Raw genomic sequence first — 15,080 nt, forward strand, 5'->3', positions numbered from 1 at the left:
AAATGTTCGACAACCAAGGGGAAGCTGCGTCGGACGTTCGGCTTCAGAAAAACGTTTGCAAACTGGCGCATTTACTTCCGGGTTTTCGGCATTCGGGAGCCAAAATGTTCCAAACGGAGGCGTTCGAGAACCGAGGTTGGACTGTATTGACAAACATATACTTCACCGATATATTCCAAACTAGCCATTCATCCTTTGATTATGTTGCTTGCTAAATGGACTTACTTTTTGCACAGCTGGTCCCCTGTTGGAGCTTCTACTCTGCTGGCTACATAATGAAAAGACCTGGTTGGGCTGGGTTGGGCGATCCGTGCATTCTGCCGTGACTGTATTTATGGCACTTGTTGTCTGGAAGGGTGCTGAGTAAGGGGCTGGAAAAGGATGATAGAAGCCCATGACCTGGGCACATGGTGCTGGCATCAATTGGTAATACGTGTATTCAGCAGACACAGGTGGCTGGGCAGAAATAATGGGATAAGCAAGGTATGGACCAGCAGGGTTTGGGTTAGGCTGCTGCCATCTGATATCATTGTTATACAGCGGAAGTTGCCTGTGGAGAGGAAGAGAATAATTCACTTTCTGAATGGTTAAGTGCGCAACGGTCCACCAGCACCACTTCTTTCCTTTAAAACCAAAAAGAAAGATTCTGCAAGTGCTAAGTGCTGTCCATCCCACATACATTTCCCCACTGTGTTCATATGGCTGTCCAGTATGAGGTATGAGGAACTGGTTGCACCAAACTGTACTGCACAAGCTAAGTATTACACTATTGTGAGATATCAAGTGCTATACTACCATGGCAGTCCTATGTTTTTACAGGTAAAATTATAGCCAAGTCCTCACAATGTCCATTCAGAATTAAGTTCTGCTGAATTAATGGTGCTTACTTCCATGTAAAAGGGGTTACAACTGCAGCCTTAAACATCAAAGGGAGACCTGAATTACATGATGTTTCCAGAGGTTTCATCATAGCCCTATGCTCGGTGAAAACAGTTTTCTGCCTTTCATCTGCAAAGAAGGCAGCAAATGGAGGCCACTGCCTCATTTTGGAAGTGGCATGAAGCTAATTTCGCTGCTCTAACAGATAGCAAATTTAAGAGGTGGCTTGAAGGTTCAGACCTCACCACCTTTCATTCAGGAGACACAAAAAATAGATGATTTTTCTGAATGGTTTTAAAAAAAAAACCTAGAGAGAAAGCAAATAAGTTCCTTCTACAACCATGTTATTCAACTAACATGCAATCTAATCCTCACATGTCTACCCAGAAGCAAGTGCCACTAAGTTTGGAACAGCTTACACCCAAGAAAACATGCACAAAATTTCAGCTTTAAGTGCTGAAGTTTAGTGTGAAAGCTTCCCAGTATTTTAGGGAACATAGAAAGCTAAATGGCAGGTGCAGAAAATGTTTACATTCATTTATTTACTCACAGAATATATTTAATTACCTATTGGACTGGTTTTCCTGAACAAATGGGTAGCAAGTAATCAGGTAGCTAGGAATAGGAGCTGGTTCCACGCCATTAACTCCTCCACTGTCAGTAGGTAACGCCATAGACATCATAAGTGAATCCGGACCCTTCTTCTGAGGAATGAATGGTTCTACTTCAGCAGAGAGTTTCACATTCTTAAGGGAAGGGAAAGAAAAAAGTTAAAATGTTAGGGAACATAAACTAGAGTATTTTCTGGGCTGTCAGTACTTAAGTATGTCATAGCCACTAGGGCTGTATTTTCAGTAGGTTTACCATGTTACATTTCCCCAGTCAAAATTATTCAAGCAAAATTAATTGCATTTAAGATCAGCAATCCCAAAGCTGGTAGAATACTACATAGATTGTTACACACTGACACAATTTATTCTAGTTCCATGTGCAGGAAATATATCCCTTATGTAAAGCACCAGAGCAGTAACCAGAGAGGTGGTGACAACTATGCAAACAATTATGTCACACAAGGAAATATGCACAACAGGCCTAAGTTCAGTCTTCTGAAGAATGCACATTACAAAATAGGAAAACAATTAAAGACAGTCATGTTTTGTGCCACACATTTATCTGCAGTAAAGACATGAAATTTTATGATGGAAGGAAGCATAGGAGATACTGTTTAGAGCAGTGATGGCCAAACTTGGCCCTCCAGCTGTTTTTGCACTACAATTCCCATCATCCCTGACCACTGGTCCTGTTAGCTAGGGATGATGGGAGTTGTAGTCCAAAAACAGCTGGAGGGCCAAGTTTGGCCATCACTCATTTAGAGCATTGCACATGATCAATCTAAATGAGAATGGAATGAATTACACTCCCAAGAAAAATGTTACTTTAAGTTTATTGCTTTCGGTGGGTCTATTTAAGTATGAATAATCACTTATTGTTGATAGGTGAAGCTTCAGTCTTTTGCACCCTTTTCTAAACAAAAAAACAAAAACAAGTTCCACTGAACAAAATATAACTTACTTCCAAACACATTTGCAAAAGACTGAGCTGTAACAAGTGTCCCACACTTCCTAGAACCAGGGGGTAACTGTTGGGCAAAGTAGTGTATTTCAAAGAAATAGAAAACTGATTTCCAATGTTATGCACTTCAATCAAGAGTCAAGAGTCTGGGTTTTTTGTTTTTCAAGAGAAGGAAATGTACTAGAGGAAAGATACTAGTAAGAAACAAATCTGACAAAGTATTTATTTAATTTTTTAAAAACCTGCAGAAGAAAAGTTACCCTCCCAAAGGAAAGCTATTCAGCTATGATACCCGATGCAGCAATAATACTCTCAACAAGTCAGGCCCACTTTGCTCTTCTGGCACAACTGCAATGAGTTTGGGAGCTTTTGATTCTGTTTTAGATTCACTGCAACTGGTCATGACACTCACACCTTAATCGTAATTATGGTTAATTGAGACAAACCTATAACCTATGGTTTGAAGCAGTGTTTTAAATTAGCCAGGCACATTTTGCACCTGCCTATTGGCCACTTGCAACCAAGTGAAAATACCTGGGTGCCAGGATGGCAGCACCTGACATCTCCACCATCTGGAGGTGCATGCCTGGGGATAATTGAATCTTGACTGTTTTCACACACTAATACCACATCCTGCAGAATTCTATCAGTTATATTTTATCTGCAGAATTAGAATGAATTTCAGGAACCAAAATGCTTTTTCTGTGCAGCCTAAACAGGAGCAGTGAACGACATTACAGTTAATCGTTGTAGTTTGCCTTCACTTACCCCACCCCACTGCCCTGCTCACAGTAATGTAAGAATATTCTTACATTATGAATGGTCTGTGTCATCATTAAGAAGAGGGAGGAATAGGCTGATATATATATATATGTGTGTGTGTGTGTGTGTGTGTGTGTGTGGACTGTCCCTGGATCAAGTGACTTTTCTTTTTTAAGTTCACAAAGTTCTCAACCTAGCTCTACCTAGCTCTATGTCAGTGATGGCCAAACTTGGCCCTCCAGCTGTTTTGCGACTACAACTCCCATCATCCCTAGCTAACAGGAGCAGTGGTCAAGGATGACGGGAATTGTAGTCCCAAAACAGCTGGAGGGCCAAGTTTGGCCATCACTGCCCTATGTTGTCATCTGAACTAGCCAGATGTTTAACAGATAATCAATCATAGACAGTCATTTAAAAAATAAAACTTTACATATGTCTTGCCCCAAAATGGCAACTAGATATTCTGTTTTGGCAACTGTAACCTTGGTTTAAGGAGCCATTTGTTGCCGTGTGTGTGCGCGCACAAACACACACCCGCCTTATTTCAACAAACCATAGTTCAGATAACCTAGTGGTTAAACTAAAAGGGAAGAGAAAGCTTTACGGCCACTTGTGTCCATACCAGAGGAGAGGAGGAGTGCTTAAACTCAAGGCCTCCTTCAAGTCTTTCCTGCAAAAATAATCTAGTGCCAATTTAAAGTACCAATTGCCTTATCCTGCATATGCCAACCTGAAGCTTAATATTGTTTTGGAGGCCTTCCTCTGGGTAGCTTCAGCAGGCAAAGCAAATCAGGGGGGAACCAAGGAAAGGGACTTTTCATTAGTGGCATCTCAGCTGTGGAACAGCCTCCCCAGAGATGGTCAAACAGAGACTTTATGGTATTTTCAGTGCCAACTGAAGTCCCTTTTGTTCACCCAAACTTTTAAACTGTTTTAGAACTGGGAAGTTTTTTGCCTTAAGACCTTAACCTAACCCTGCAAGACTTAAGGTTGTATTATGAATCAGCAGCTTTTTGCTGGCTGAAAGATTGGCTGCTCCTTGAAAACACTGATGTGTTCGATTTGGAAGGATTTAACAATGCTTTTGGATGGCATGCATATCTGTGGTATGACAAGGTTAAGATTCACAAGAATTTCAAGAACCATATTGTAAGGAAAGCAGTGTTTAATGTCTGGACAAAATATAAAGACTTATTAGAAAATAAGACCCCAAGGTGGCTATCACCTATGGAAGCTAAAGCTGTGAAAAGACCCAATATGGAGGTCAAATGGCCGAAATATTGGGAGATATTAGAAAGAGATGGAGACAATTGGAGATTGCAGAGTTTGGAGAAACTAAAAGACAAAGTGCGAGATTGGCTACATTACGCTCAGATCAAAGAGGCTTTTAAATTGGATAAAAAGTTAGGATTCCAGGTGGAAAAATCGAAACTGGAAACAGAACTGTTAGAACCTAAGACTAAGGTACTTTCAAGAATGTATAACTTGTTGCTGAGGTGGAATACACAGGATGAAATGGTTAAATCAGCTATGATAAAGTGGGCACAGGACATTGGGTATAATATCATGTTTGCTGACTGGGAAAAGTTATGGACCACCGGTATGAAGTTTACGGCATGTAATGCCTTGAAAGAAAACATTATGAAAATGGTATATATGTGGTACATGACCCCAGTCAAGCTAGCAAAAATATATCACCTGTCAGATAATAAGTGTTGGAAATGTAAGGAAACTGAAGGAACGTTCTTTCACCTCTGGTGGACTTGCCCCAGGGTTAAGGCCTTCTGGGAAATGATATATAACGAGCTGAAAAAGGTCTTTAAGTATACCTTCCCTAAGAAACCAGAGGCCTTCCTTTTGGGCATTGTTGGCCAGAGGGTGTTAAAGAATGATCGAACATTTTTCATGTATGCGACAACAGCAGCAAGGATACTTGTCGCTAAATATTGAAAAACTCAAGATTTGCCCACGCTGGAAGAATGGCAGATGCAACTGATGGACTACATGGAGCTAGCAGAAATGACTGGCAGAATCCGAGACCTGGGAGAGGACTGGAAGAAATTCAAGGACTATCTACAAAAACACTGTAAATTATATGAGTGCTAAGAAGGATGAGGGATTTGAAAATAACAGGGCACCATAAAATTTGGTGAAAAGACTGTGAAAATGAGTGAATTTTATGAGAAAAATAAATTTTGAATAAATATTATGCTAAGACTAGATATTTAAGACCTAGATAAAAATATTCAAAGTTAGGGACAAAATATTGGAAAAGTGTACAATAAGAATGGAAATAAGGTGATAAAATTGCTGGTTAAAGTTTTATAAATTTGGAAAGTAGGAGCGAGAGACGTGAGGAAGTCCAAAAACGAAGAAAAGTTGGTTATTATACGATGCTAAATTTTATGTTTGTTTTTCTTTTTCTTTTTGCTTTTTGCTATGCTGTTTTTCTTCTCTATTGCTATAAAAAAAAAACTTAATAAAAATTTCTTTAAAAAAAAAAAAGAACTGGGAAGTTTTTTAAGGTTTCTTGTTTTATTGGTTATTGTATACAGTGGTACCTTGGTTTACAACCATAATCTGTTCCGGAGGTCCGTTTGTAAACCAAAACAGGTTGTAACCCAAGGCATGCTTTTGCCAATGGGGTCTCCAAAAAAAATAAATTGTTCCTAATCCAAATAAAATGGGTTGTAATCCAAAAAAAGGTTGCAAACAGGGACACGCACTTCCGGGTTTGACGTGTTTGTAATCCAAAACATATGCAAACCAAGGTACCACTGTATTGTGTGTTTAGTATTTTGTTGCAAGTTACACAAGAAATATTTATTGAATGGTGACTACATAAATATATTTAATAATAATTCTTAATCCAAACCCACCTTTGAGCAAAACAGCAGGATATAAGATTAATTAGTGTAGTGGTTTCTTATTCAGGTTTAGTTTGAATTAAGTTTGGCTTTTGATTTCAGAGCCTCTACATTAAGCCATTTGCAAATAACAATCTGTCTATTGTTTCCACTTCTATCAGAGTATGGATTACACAGGAACCTCTTTTTCCTCTAAAGGAACATGTACATTGGTGACACTATATAAATACAACAATCAGTACTTACATATTCTATTGTTTATGTTAGCGATTTTCTTTCAAAGCACAGGATTTTAAGACTTGCCCAGCTTTCAGTTTAATTTTACAGAATGTATGCAATAGCTCATTATATATGTTTCCCACTGACCATTACATTTCTTCCAAGATATTTAACATAAAGCCACCTTTGTTTTCAATATAAAGGCTACTGTATTATTTAGCAGCTGCAGCAACAGAAGATGACACTAGCAGGAACAGACTGGTAAACTTTGTCTTATAGTTACAGCACTGTGTTTAATCTTTAGACTACAATATACAAAAAACCTGTAACAGACGTTCAATATTACCCATTAAAACAGAACGCATGCTGTCCTTCTAAGCAGAATAGTGCTGTCGGCTGAAGGCACTTTGTGTAATTAACACAAGGCAGATGCCTACATATTATGTTTCAAATTCAAAATAATGTTGGGTTTTATACTGGCTAACAGCTGGAAAAAGAAGCAGCCTAGTTATAATAGTGACCTTTTATCTTTCGGCAATTTGAAAAAAAAATTTTTTTGGTCAGTTTTAAAATTGAGAATATGCAGCAACAAGCATATTAAGAACTTACACTTTGCCTATTTTAAGAGTCGCTTTGTAAACACAAAAACAGATGTGGCTATAGTTAGATTATTCAATGCAATAAGGAACGGGAAATATGGTGGTTGACTAGAAGATAGCAAGAGCATTTTATTCAAAGTTCTGTCTGAAAAAATCTTACTTTTTAATCAATGATGGGGTAGTAATTTCTCCACTTTTAGGACTGCTCTGTGCATTAATGTAATACAAGTTACATTAGGCAAATGGAACCAATATAGTAGTAGTAATGTTTAAAAGCAAACTTTTATTTTTCAGGAGACTCTCACTAGAATGCAAACACTTATGCAAGCAGCAGTCCGGGCATGCTAAAATTAGTATATGTTAATTTTCAGCATCTTCCTTTTTCTCCCTTAGGCTGGAATCTTAAACAGACTTACTACGGAGCTAGCACTCTAGAACTCAATGTGGCTTACTTCTGAGTAAATAAACAGTAATGTGTTATTAAAATTTAAATAGCTTAAGGGGAATGTATGCTATTGAGCTATGTCTTAACATTTTCATTGGAGTATTTCTAAATATAAATTTCTAAGTAATGCTTTGAATATGACATTTAGAACAACTCGATTGTTTCCACATTTTTCTCTTATCATGTTTCAGTGAAACTACTTTTGGTTACTGGGAGGGGATCAGATATTGTTTACTAAATGCAAGTCAAATATACATGCTAAATCAGATCTCCATTTAAAGCAGCACAAAATGTTCCTATTACATTTTGTCTGGAAAACTCACACCACTTTTTATTATCTGTTCCAGCTCAACTGCCAAACAGAACATCTTACAGATTCAGATTAACATGCATCATTTATCTGTTTTAAAAAGGATCATACAAACTGTTTCATTTGCTTGCATGTTAGACTAATGAATGGCTGTTTTTTAAAGATACACAAGAAAGACAAAGCAAATTCTGATCAGGAAATGGGTATACTAAGGCATGCAACCCTTAGTTGGGAATACTGTATCTACAAACCAATATTCAATGAACACATTGAGTGAAATGCTTTTACAAACTCAATACTGCCAGTATGACATCTTTGATAGGTGGAGACACAAACAATGGAAACTCTAAGATTGCACATGACATGTCATATAATATAATATAATATAATATAATATAATATAATATAATATAATATAATATAATATAATATAATATAATATATAATATACATTATATGACATGTCATGTGCAATCTTAGAGCTTCCATTGTTTGTGTCTTAGCTTCATTCAAACAGATAAGCTATAAAACAAGGTAACATGAGTGGGCAGTAGCACTACCATTTTATAAATGCTAAGTACTTTCATTAAGTACTGAACAACCTGTTCCCATGAACACCTACTCATAACTTTCATATTTAATTCCTTACTCCTACACTGTGTTTACAGAATCATAGAATTGCAGAGTTGGAAGGAGCCATAAGGGTCATCTAGTCCAACCCCCTGCAATGCAGGAATCATTTTTCCCAACGTGGGACTTGAACCCATGACCATGAAATTAAGAGTCTCATGCTCTACTGACTGTGCTGAATTAATACAACTTCCAAGAGGTCTCCCTATAAACTACATGAGGGTACAAGTAATACATGAAGCTCATATAAAGTAATCTATTACAGTGGTACCTCACAAGATGAATGCCTCGTAAGACGAAAAACTCGCAAAACGAAAGAGTTTTTCGTTTTTTGAGTTGCTTCGCAAGACGGATTTCCCTATGGGCTTGCTTCGCAGGATGAAAGCGTCTTGCCAGTTTGTTTCCTTTGTCTTGCAAGTTTGTTTCCTTTTTCTTAAAACCGTGCATTCACTTCGAGGAGCAACTCATAGCACGCGGTGTGGTAGCCTTTTTTGAGGTTTTTGAAGACTTTGGTGATTTTTGATTTTCCAAAGTCCGTGCTTCGCAAGACGAAAAAAATCGCAGAACGAATTAATTTCATCTTACGAGGCACCACCGTACTTAGCTTCTAAACAAGGCCAAACATCATTAGGTTAGGATGCAATCCTATGTACAATTAACAGGAACAATTCCTACTGACCACAGGGATTTGCATCTGTATAGAAATGCATTATGTTTGGATTGTAATGTTTCAATCCTACAATTACTTGGGCATGAACCTACCAGGTAACAAGGATCCAATACCGGAAGACTTTTAATGATCGATCCTATTTCATTACTGTATTCATAAAAGTATTTTTTTATAAATCACGTGTTTTATTTTTAATGATACAACTATGATGTTTAGTAACTGAATCTATATCTGGATTACATCTGGATTAACAAAATGCAACTCCTCCTTCCCTATCACAACCCAAGTCCATTTTAAAGAGTTTAAAACTTACTACTAGAAACAACTGCATTATAAAACTGTAAGAGCCTATCTTATCCAACCTTGATTTGTACCTCCATGACTTCATAAAGGCCAAGGCTAACTCTACATTAGAACAGATACTTCCCAAGAAAAGGAGCTACTAAGATTAGACACTGGCCTAGTTCACACATCAGTGCAGTAGCAGAGTGATTAGGGAGGAGCAAAATGGCCCCAATCTACTCTCTTAGAGACCCTGCATTCATGCTAAGTCATAACTTGTCTTAATGTGATGCCTTTAAATCAATGTGGCAGCATAAGGAACATATCGTGCCATTGGTTCAATCACAGAACAAGTTGTTTTGAAGTGATGCATGATACAAGGTAAGATACCAACCTTCCTTTTTGCAATCTGTTTCCTAATTTTGTTATTTGGCAACTGTAGTCCTGGTTTAAGGAGCCATTTGGCACCTAGCTTATACCATATTTTTCGCCTGATAGGCCACACTTTTTCCCCTCCAAAAATGAAGGGGAAATGTGTGTGCGTCCTATGGGGCGAATGCAGGCTTTCGCTGAAGCTTGGAGAGCGAGAGGCGTCGGTGCGCACCGACCCCTCTCGCTCTCCAGGCTTCAGGAAGCTATCCGCAAGCCTTGGGAGCCCGCGGTAGTGCCCGCCGGGCTCCCAAGGCTTGTGGGCAGCAGCCTGCAGCCCGAAGCACGGGGCACACTCCAGAGCACGCCCCGTGCTTCGGGCAGATGTCCGCAAGCCTTGCGCGCCCGGCGGGAGGTCCTGCGGGCTCGCAAGGCTTGCGGGCGGCAGCCTGTTCTGGGGGCTGGGGTCGGGGGAAGCTCGGGCTTCCCCCGCCCCAGCCCTGCGGCTGGTGGGGGGGAAATAATTTTTTTTAAAAAAATTCCCCCCCAAAAAACTAGGTACGTCCTATGGGCCGGTGCGCCCTATAGGACGAAAAATACGGTATATCTGAGTTTCTAACACCGCTATCTTGTGAAGGCATGTGCCTGCTGCCTGGCACAATACTATGCAACATACGACTTTAAGAGGACTAAAACCAACAATGCCCACCCACACCCTTTCGTCCCCTAAAGAAAAATGTCAGGCAAATGTTACAGGAACACAGAAAAACGGCCTTTAACCAAGTCAGACCACTGGTCTATCTAGCTTACTACTGTCTATGCTGACTGGCAATAACACCTCAGGGTTTTAAAGAAGCCTTTCCATGTCTTGTCTAGAAATACTGGGGAGTGAAGCTGAGGCCTTTTGCAAGCAAGTGGCTATACCACTCCTGTGAATGAGACCTTCTCCTTGAACCTAATCATCATTATTATTTTATCTTGGAGTCATCTAGAGCTTCTCCCTCTTCTACAGCTATCCATGCCTAGTTACTAAAATCCAGATAATGGCTGGCTGCAAAGAACTGAAGACACAGGAAGATACAGTGGTACCTCGGGTTACATATGCTTCAGGTTACATACGCTTCAGGTTACAGACTCCGCTAACCCAGAAATAGTGCTTCAGGTTAAGAACTTTGCTTCAGGATGAGAACAGAAATCGTGCTCCGGCGGCGTGGCAGCAGCAGGAGGCCCCATTAGCTAAAGTGGTGCTTCAGGTTAAGAACAGTTTCAGGTTAAGTACGGACCTCCGGAACGAATTAAGTACTTAACCCGAGGTACCACTGTACTGGAAGAATGCAACAAGGAAGTAACCATTTCATGAAGTCACCTGAAGGCTAATTACAATTCCTACTAATTAATCCACAACATATTGCTCAACAAGAGTGATGTCTGTGGTTTAGTAACCATTCTGCCTTCAGAAACAATTTTTTAAAATATTCATGGAAACTACAGGCAACACAAAAGACCTGTTAAAAATAAAAACAAATGATATGTAACCCCAAACAGCCATATCTTTAAATAACAGCAGCAATGATCAGACCAAACCAACTTTGTAGTTTTGGGTAGAAATTTACATTTAGGAACATATGCTGCTGCCTAATATTAGGTCAGATCATAGACCTGTGGTCTGAAATCTAGGCTGGCTGTATTGCGTATGGGTCATGCACTGTAGAGTTGGAAGAGACCCCAAGGATCTAGTTCAACCCCCTACAATGCAGGAATCTTTTTGCCCAGTGTGGGGCTCAAAACCATGACCTTGAGAGTAAGAGTCTCATGCTGTACCAACTGAGCTATCCCAGGTCAGATTGGATGATTGCAATGTGCTTTAGGTGGGGCTGCCCTTGAAGCCTCAGAAACTTCAGCTGGTCCAAAATGCAGCAGCCAAATTCCTAGCTGGGGTTCTGGTCTTAGATCTCACCAAACCAATTTTAAAATAGCTGCACTAGTTACCAGTTTGTTTCTGAAGCCAATTACAAGTGTTTAAAGCCCTAATTGACTCAGTCCCCACCCCCCAATACCTGAAATACTGTATCTTTCCTACAGACCTCCACCAGTTTTAAGATCAGCGGGGGGAGCCCTCTTGATTCTTCCACAGGAGCTCAGGGGAGGTGGTTTAAGAGAGGGCTTTCTCTGTAGTAGGCCCTAGGTTTTGGAACTTCTTCCCCACAGAGATTCATCCGGCATCTTCATTACACAATTTTGGTGAACGCTGAAGACACACCTCTTTATCCTGGTTTTTGGTACATGAAATCTGTATTTTTAGGACCCACCTTATTTTTGTGATTATGTTTTAAACTGTTTTTAGCACTGTTTTTTTTTATAACTTGTCCTGTGACCTTAGGGTGAAGTGCAGGTAATTAAAAATAATGATAGTGATAATAAACTGAAGAGATTGATATTAGTCAGAGAACTTTATAAAGAGGATACCTTCCGTGGACTAAAGTTTAAACTCTTGTCTTGCAAGTGTCAGTGGTCTGCTTCAGCTTATCTTGGCTAAATATGCTGCAATATGTACAAACCATGCCCACTTAGAAAGCCTCTTCATTGCATGGCTGATAAACTAGGAAATCTCTAACCATGGTTTCCAGTTCATTTTCCTAGTTCAGGTAAAATGGGAAACTATGGTTGTGTACAGATTACTAGCTTAAAAATGCAACTAGGTTGTTCTTATAAAGGCAAAATGTTTAATATCTTAATTTTAAAAGCTGTCTGAATGCATCCACAATGTGTTTAACCTCTGCCAGTGGGTCAAATTAAACATTACAAACAAAACAAATAAGTGTGTGCAATGAAGCCCCAATGGTGGTGGTGTTTTAAATCAAGCAACTTTAAGAGGCAGCAATTTTAAGCAAGGGATGTTTAACTCTTCTCCTTCCAACTGTTTTTCCACTCTACCAGCTGTTCTCCCTGCAAAGAATTCCAGACATATGTTGATACTTTGGAACCCTGAGGAGTGGAAGGGATGGGGCTGGAGGAGAGAAGCACAATATTGATATAAGAATCAGCTGGTAAGGAAAGGTTTAAGTAGACACTCCCTCAACTCAAAATCAAACCCTTCCGCTTTTAATCAAGCGTGTTGGTGCTTCATTTACATTTAAATGTGAGTTACATATAGTTTGCCCTCTAAGAAGTACAGTAATACCTGAAATTCTCAGGGACAAATCTCTCTCGCTCTAAAAGCCATCTGACTTCCCCACTTGCCTCAAACTGGAAAGAGGTGTGTGAAGAGTGAGGCGAAGAAATGCCCATAGCTGATAGCAGTCCAGCTTTATTGGAAAATTTAGTCTACTTTAAGAGGAGGTGAAGGATATTCAACTCTCAAGTCAGTCACTGACAATGATTTTAGCCTCAAAGAAGAACCTGGGGAGAGATGCACTTTGTCCCATTCCTCCTCCTGACCTCATTCCTTTTCGCATTGCAAGACTATAGCCAAGTTCTACTATATATGCTAATCCAGGTCTTTCCTGCCAAGACTGGAAATTTGATAATTTGTCAGCATTATCATCCTTTCCTTCCCACCAATAAAGCACAGAAAATAAGTTCCCAGTTCAAAATTCACCAGGTGGTATTAGACAAGCCACTATATTCTTCCATCCTTGGCTAGCCTCCCCAATACTTTGCAATAAGAAAAATACTGGAGTGTCATGCAGATATGTTTTAGAAGTTACTGAAACAATGCATAGCAAAAGTGTCTTGAAGCCCTGAAATTTCTATCCATGGAGCTTTTATCCTCACAAATTCCCCCTGAGGTGAGTTAGGCTGAGAGAAGCAGTGGCCCCAAGGTCACAAAGGGAGTTTCAAGCTGAGTGGGGTTTTGAACTCTTAAGTCTCAGAGGTCGCAGTTCGACACTAACCACAATACCATACAGAAGCATACTTTAATGTATTACTGCTACGGAAACCAGCACCATTCAGCTAGCAATAGCTGGCGATTTAATCTACAACACCCCCCACACCCATAACACCAGTGGCCCATGTTAAACGCCTGCTAGCTTTGCCTTTGCTTTCTTACTCCAGAATTCAGATTCCTTGCTGCAGAATTTAGATTGCGGGGTGTGGGGGGGGGGAGAGAGAGAGAGAGAGAGAAGAAACAATCTACATATATCCTTTGCTTATTAAAACTTATAAAGACCACCCTACGGATGTCAAGAGTGAGAGCGTTGTATAAACAGCTCCTTCTCCCAGAGCTTCAACAAATCCCTTTAAATCCCTCACTGCCCTGGCAACCTCGCCTAATTCCCCTCGGGCCCGATCCCACCCGCGGTAGGGACCGGGTCTAGGACTCAAGCCCCATAACTCCCATTGCCGTGTCCCGTCCCCCCACGATTATTATTATTACTACCGCAACACGAAGCACCCTCTCGGTTTGTTTACGTGTCGGTGGCATTTGTACGCCGCCTCCACAGCAGACGAGTTCTTCGGGCGACTCCCCGTAAGCAAGTACTACAAGTCATTTAACGCCCCCGAAGTTAAAAGCCCAGGTTGAGAAACCAAAACAAAAGCACAGGAGGCGCAGAGGGGACGCCTGAGCTTTAGAAGGCCGGGGCGTTATTTAAGCCCCTCACCATTTCAGCCGCCGCCCCCTCCTCTTTACTTAGGCACCCCTCAGCCACTAACCCCTAGGCACAGCTGCCTCAAGGGACTTCCTCCCAGGATTTAGGGGGGGGGTGGTGTGCGGGCCACCCCTCCCCCCGTTGCCTAGCAACCCCTCAGCCGGGGGTCGGTCGCTGCGCGGCGGGCTCCTTCGCCGGACTCCTCCCTACCTGGCCGCCGACGGCTTTGTCCATGGCTCCAGCAGCCAGAGCAGAGCGGGCCCGGGCGCCTCTCTCAGCGGCGACGGCGGGACGCTTCTCCCCCCATGGCTCTCTCTCTTTCTCCCTTCCCCTCCCCTCACGGACCGGCTTCCCGCTCACCACCCGGCGCGGCGAGCAGCTAGGCGACTCCGCGGCGGCTGACGCGGCTCCCGAACAAGACCCGGCTACGCCACTAGCGACGGCTTGAGATGGAGGCGACGGAGGGGAGGGGCGGGGGAGGAGGAGGAGGGAGCATCTGGGACGGAAGCCGACGGGAGACACGCTGCGCTTAAAAGCGTTGGTTTAAAAGCGGCCGCCTCCTCCTCCTCCTGCTCCGCGCTCGGAACTCCCCCCTCCCATCTTCTCTGCCGTTGCCCAGCAACGCCGGGCCTGTAAGGCTTGTTTGGAGCCCAGCTGGAGTTCATCAGGGGGAGGGCCTCGCCTTCTTCTTAGGCTTTTCTTTATTTATCTATTTATATGTCCATCTATCTAGGTGTGTTATGTCTTTGTCTGCAGTCGTATAGGCGCTCCTCGCTGTGGGAGTGAGGCCCACAGTGGGGCTTTACTTTACATGACAGGACAAAATAAAAAAATTCCTTCCAGTAGCACCTTAAAGACCAACTGAGTTAGTGTGTATCTGAAGA

At 41.4% G+C, this 15,080-nt stretch overlaps 1 protein-coding gene across 2 annotated transcripts in view; it reads right to left on the reverse strand.

Moving 5' to 3' along the window:
- Positions 1-14,660, reverse strand: part of SECISBP2L (SECIS binding protein 2 like) — a 37,703-nt gene extending 23,043 nt beyond the window's left edge. Inside the window, exons 1-3 of one of the 2 annotated variants that reach the window (XM_081838805.1) lie at positions 14,407-14,660; positions 1,447-1,625; positions 226-550 (exon numbers count right to left, since the gene is read on the reverse strand). In XM_081838805.1, coding sequence (XP_081694931.1) covers positions 226-550; positions 1,447-1,625; positions 14,407-14,430 — 528 coding nt within the window. In that variant the 5' untranslated portion in view covers positions 14,431-14,660. The remainder of the gene's footprint in view (positions 1-225; positions 551-1,446; positions 1,626-14,406) is intronic. The other variant, XM_081838804.1, reaches the window with a different exon arrangement.
- Between the last annotated feature and the right edge of the window lie 420 nt (positions 14,661-15,080).

The sequence above is a fragment of the Podarcis erhardii genome (assembly GCF_964252035.2).
Source record: "Podarcis erhardii genome assembly, chromosome: 14".
NCBI lineage: Eukaryota > Metazoa > Chordata > Lepidosauria > Squamata > Lacertidae > Podarcis > Podarcis erhardii.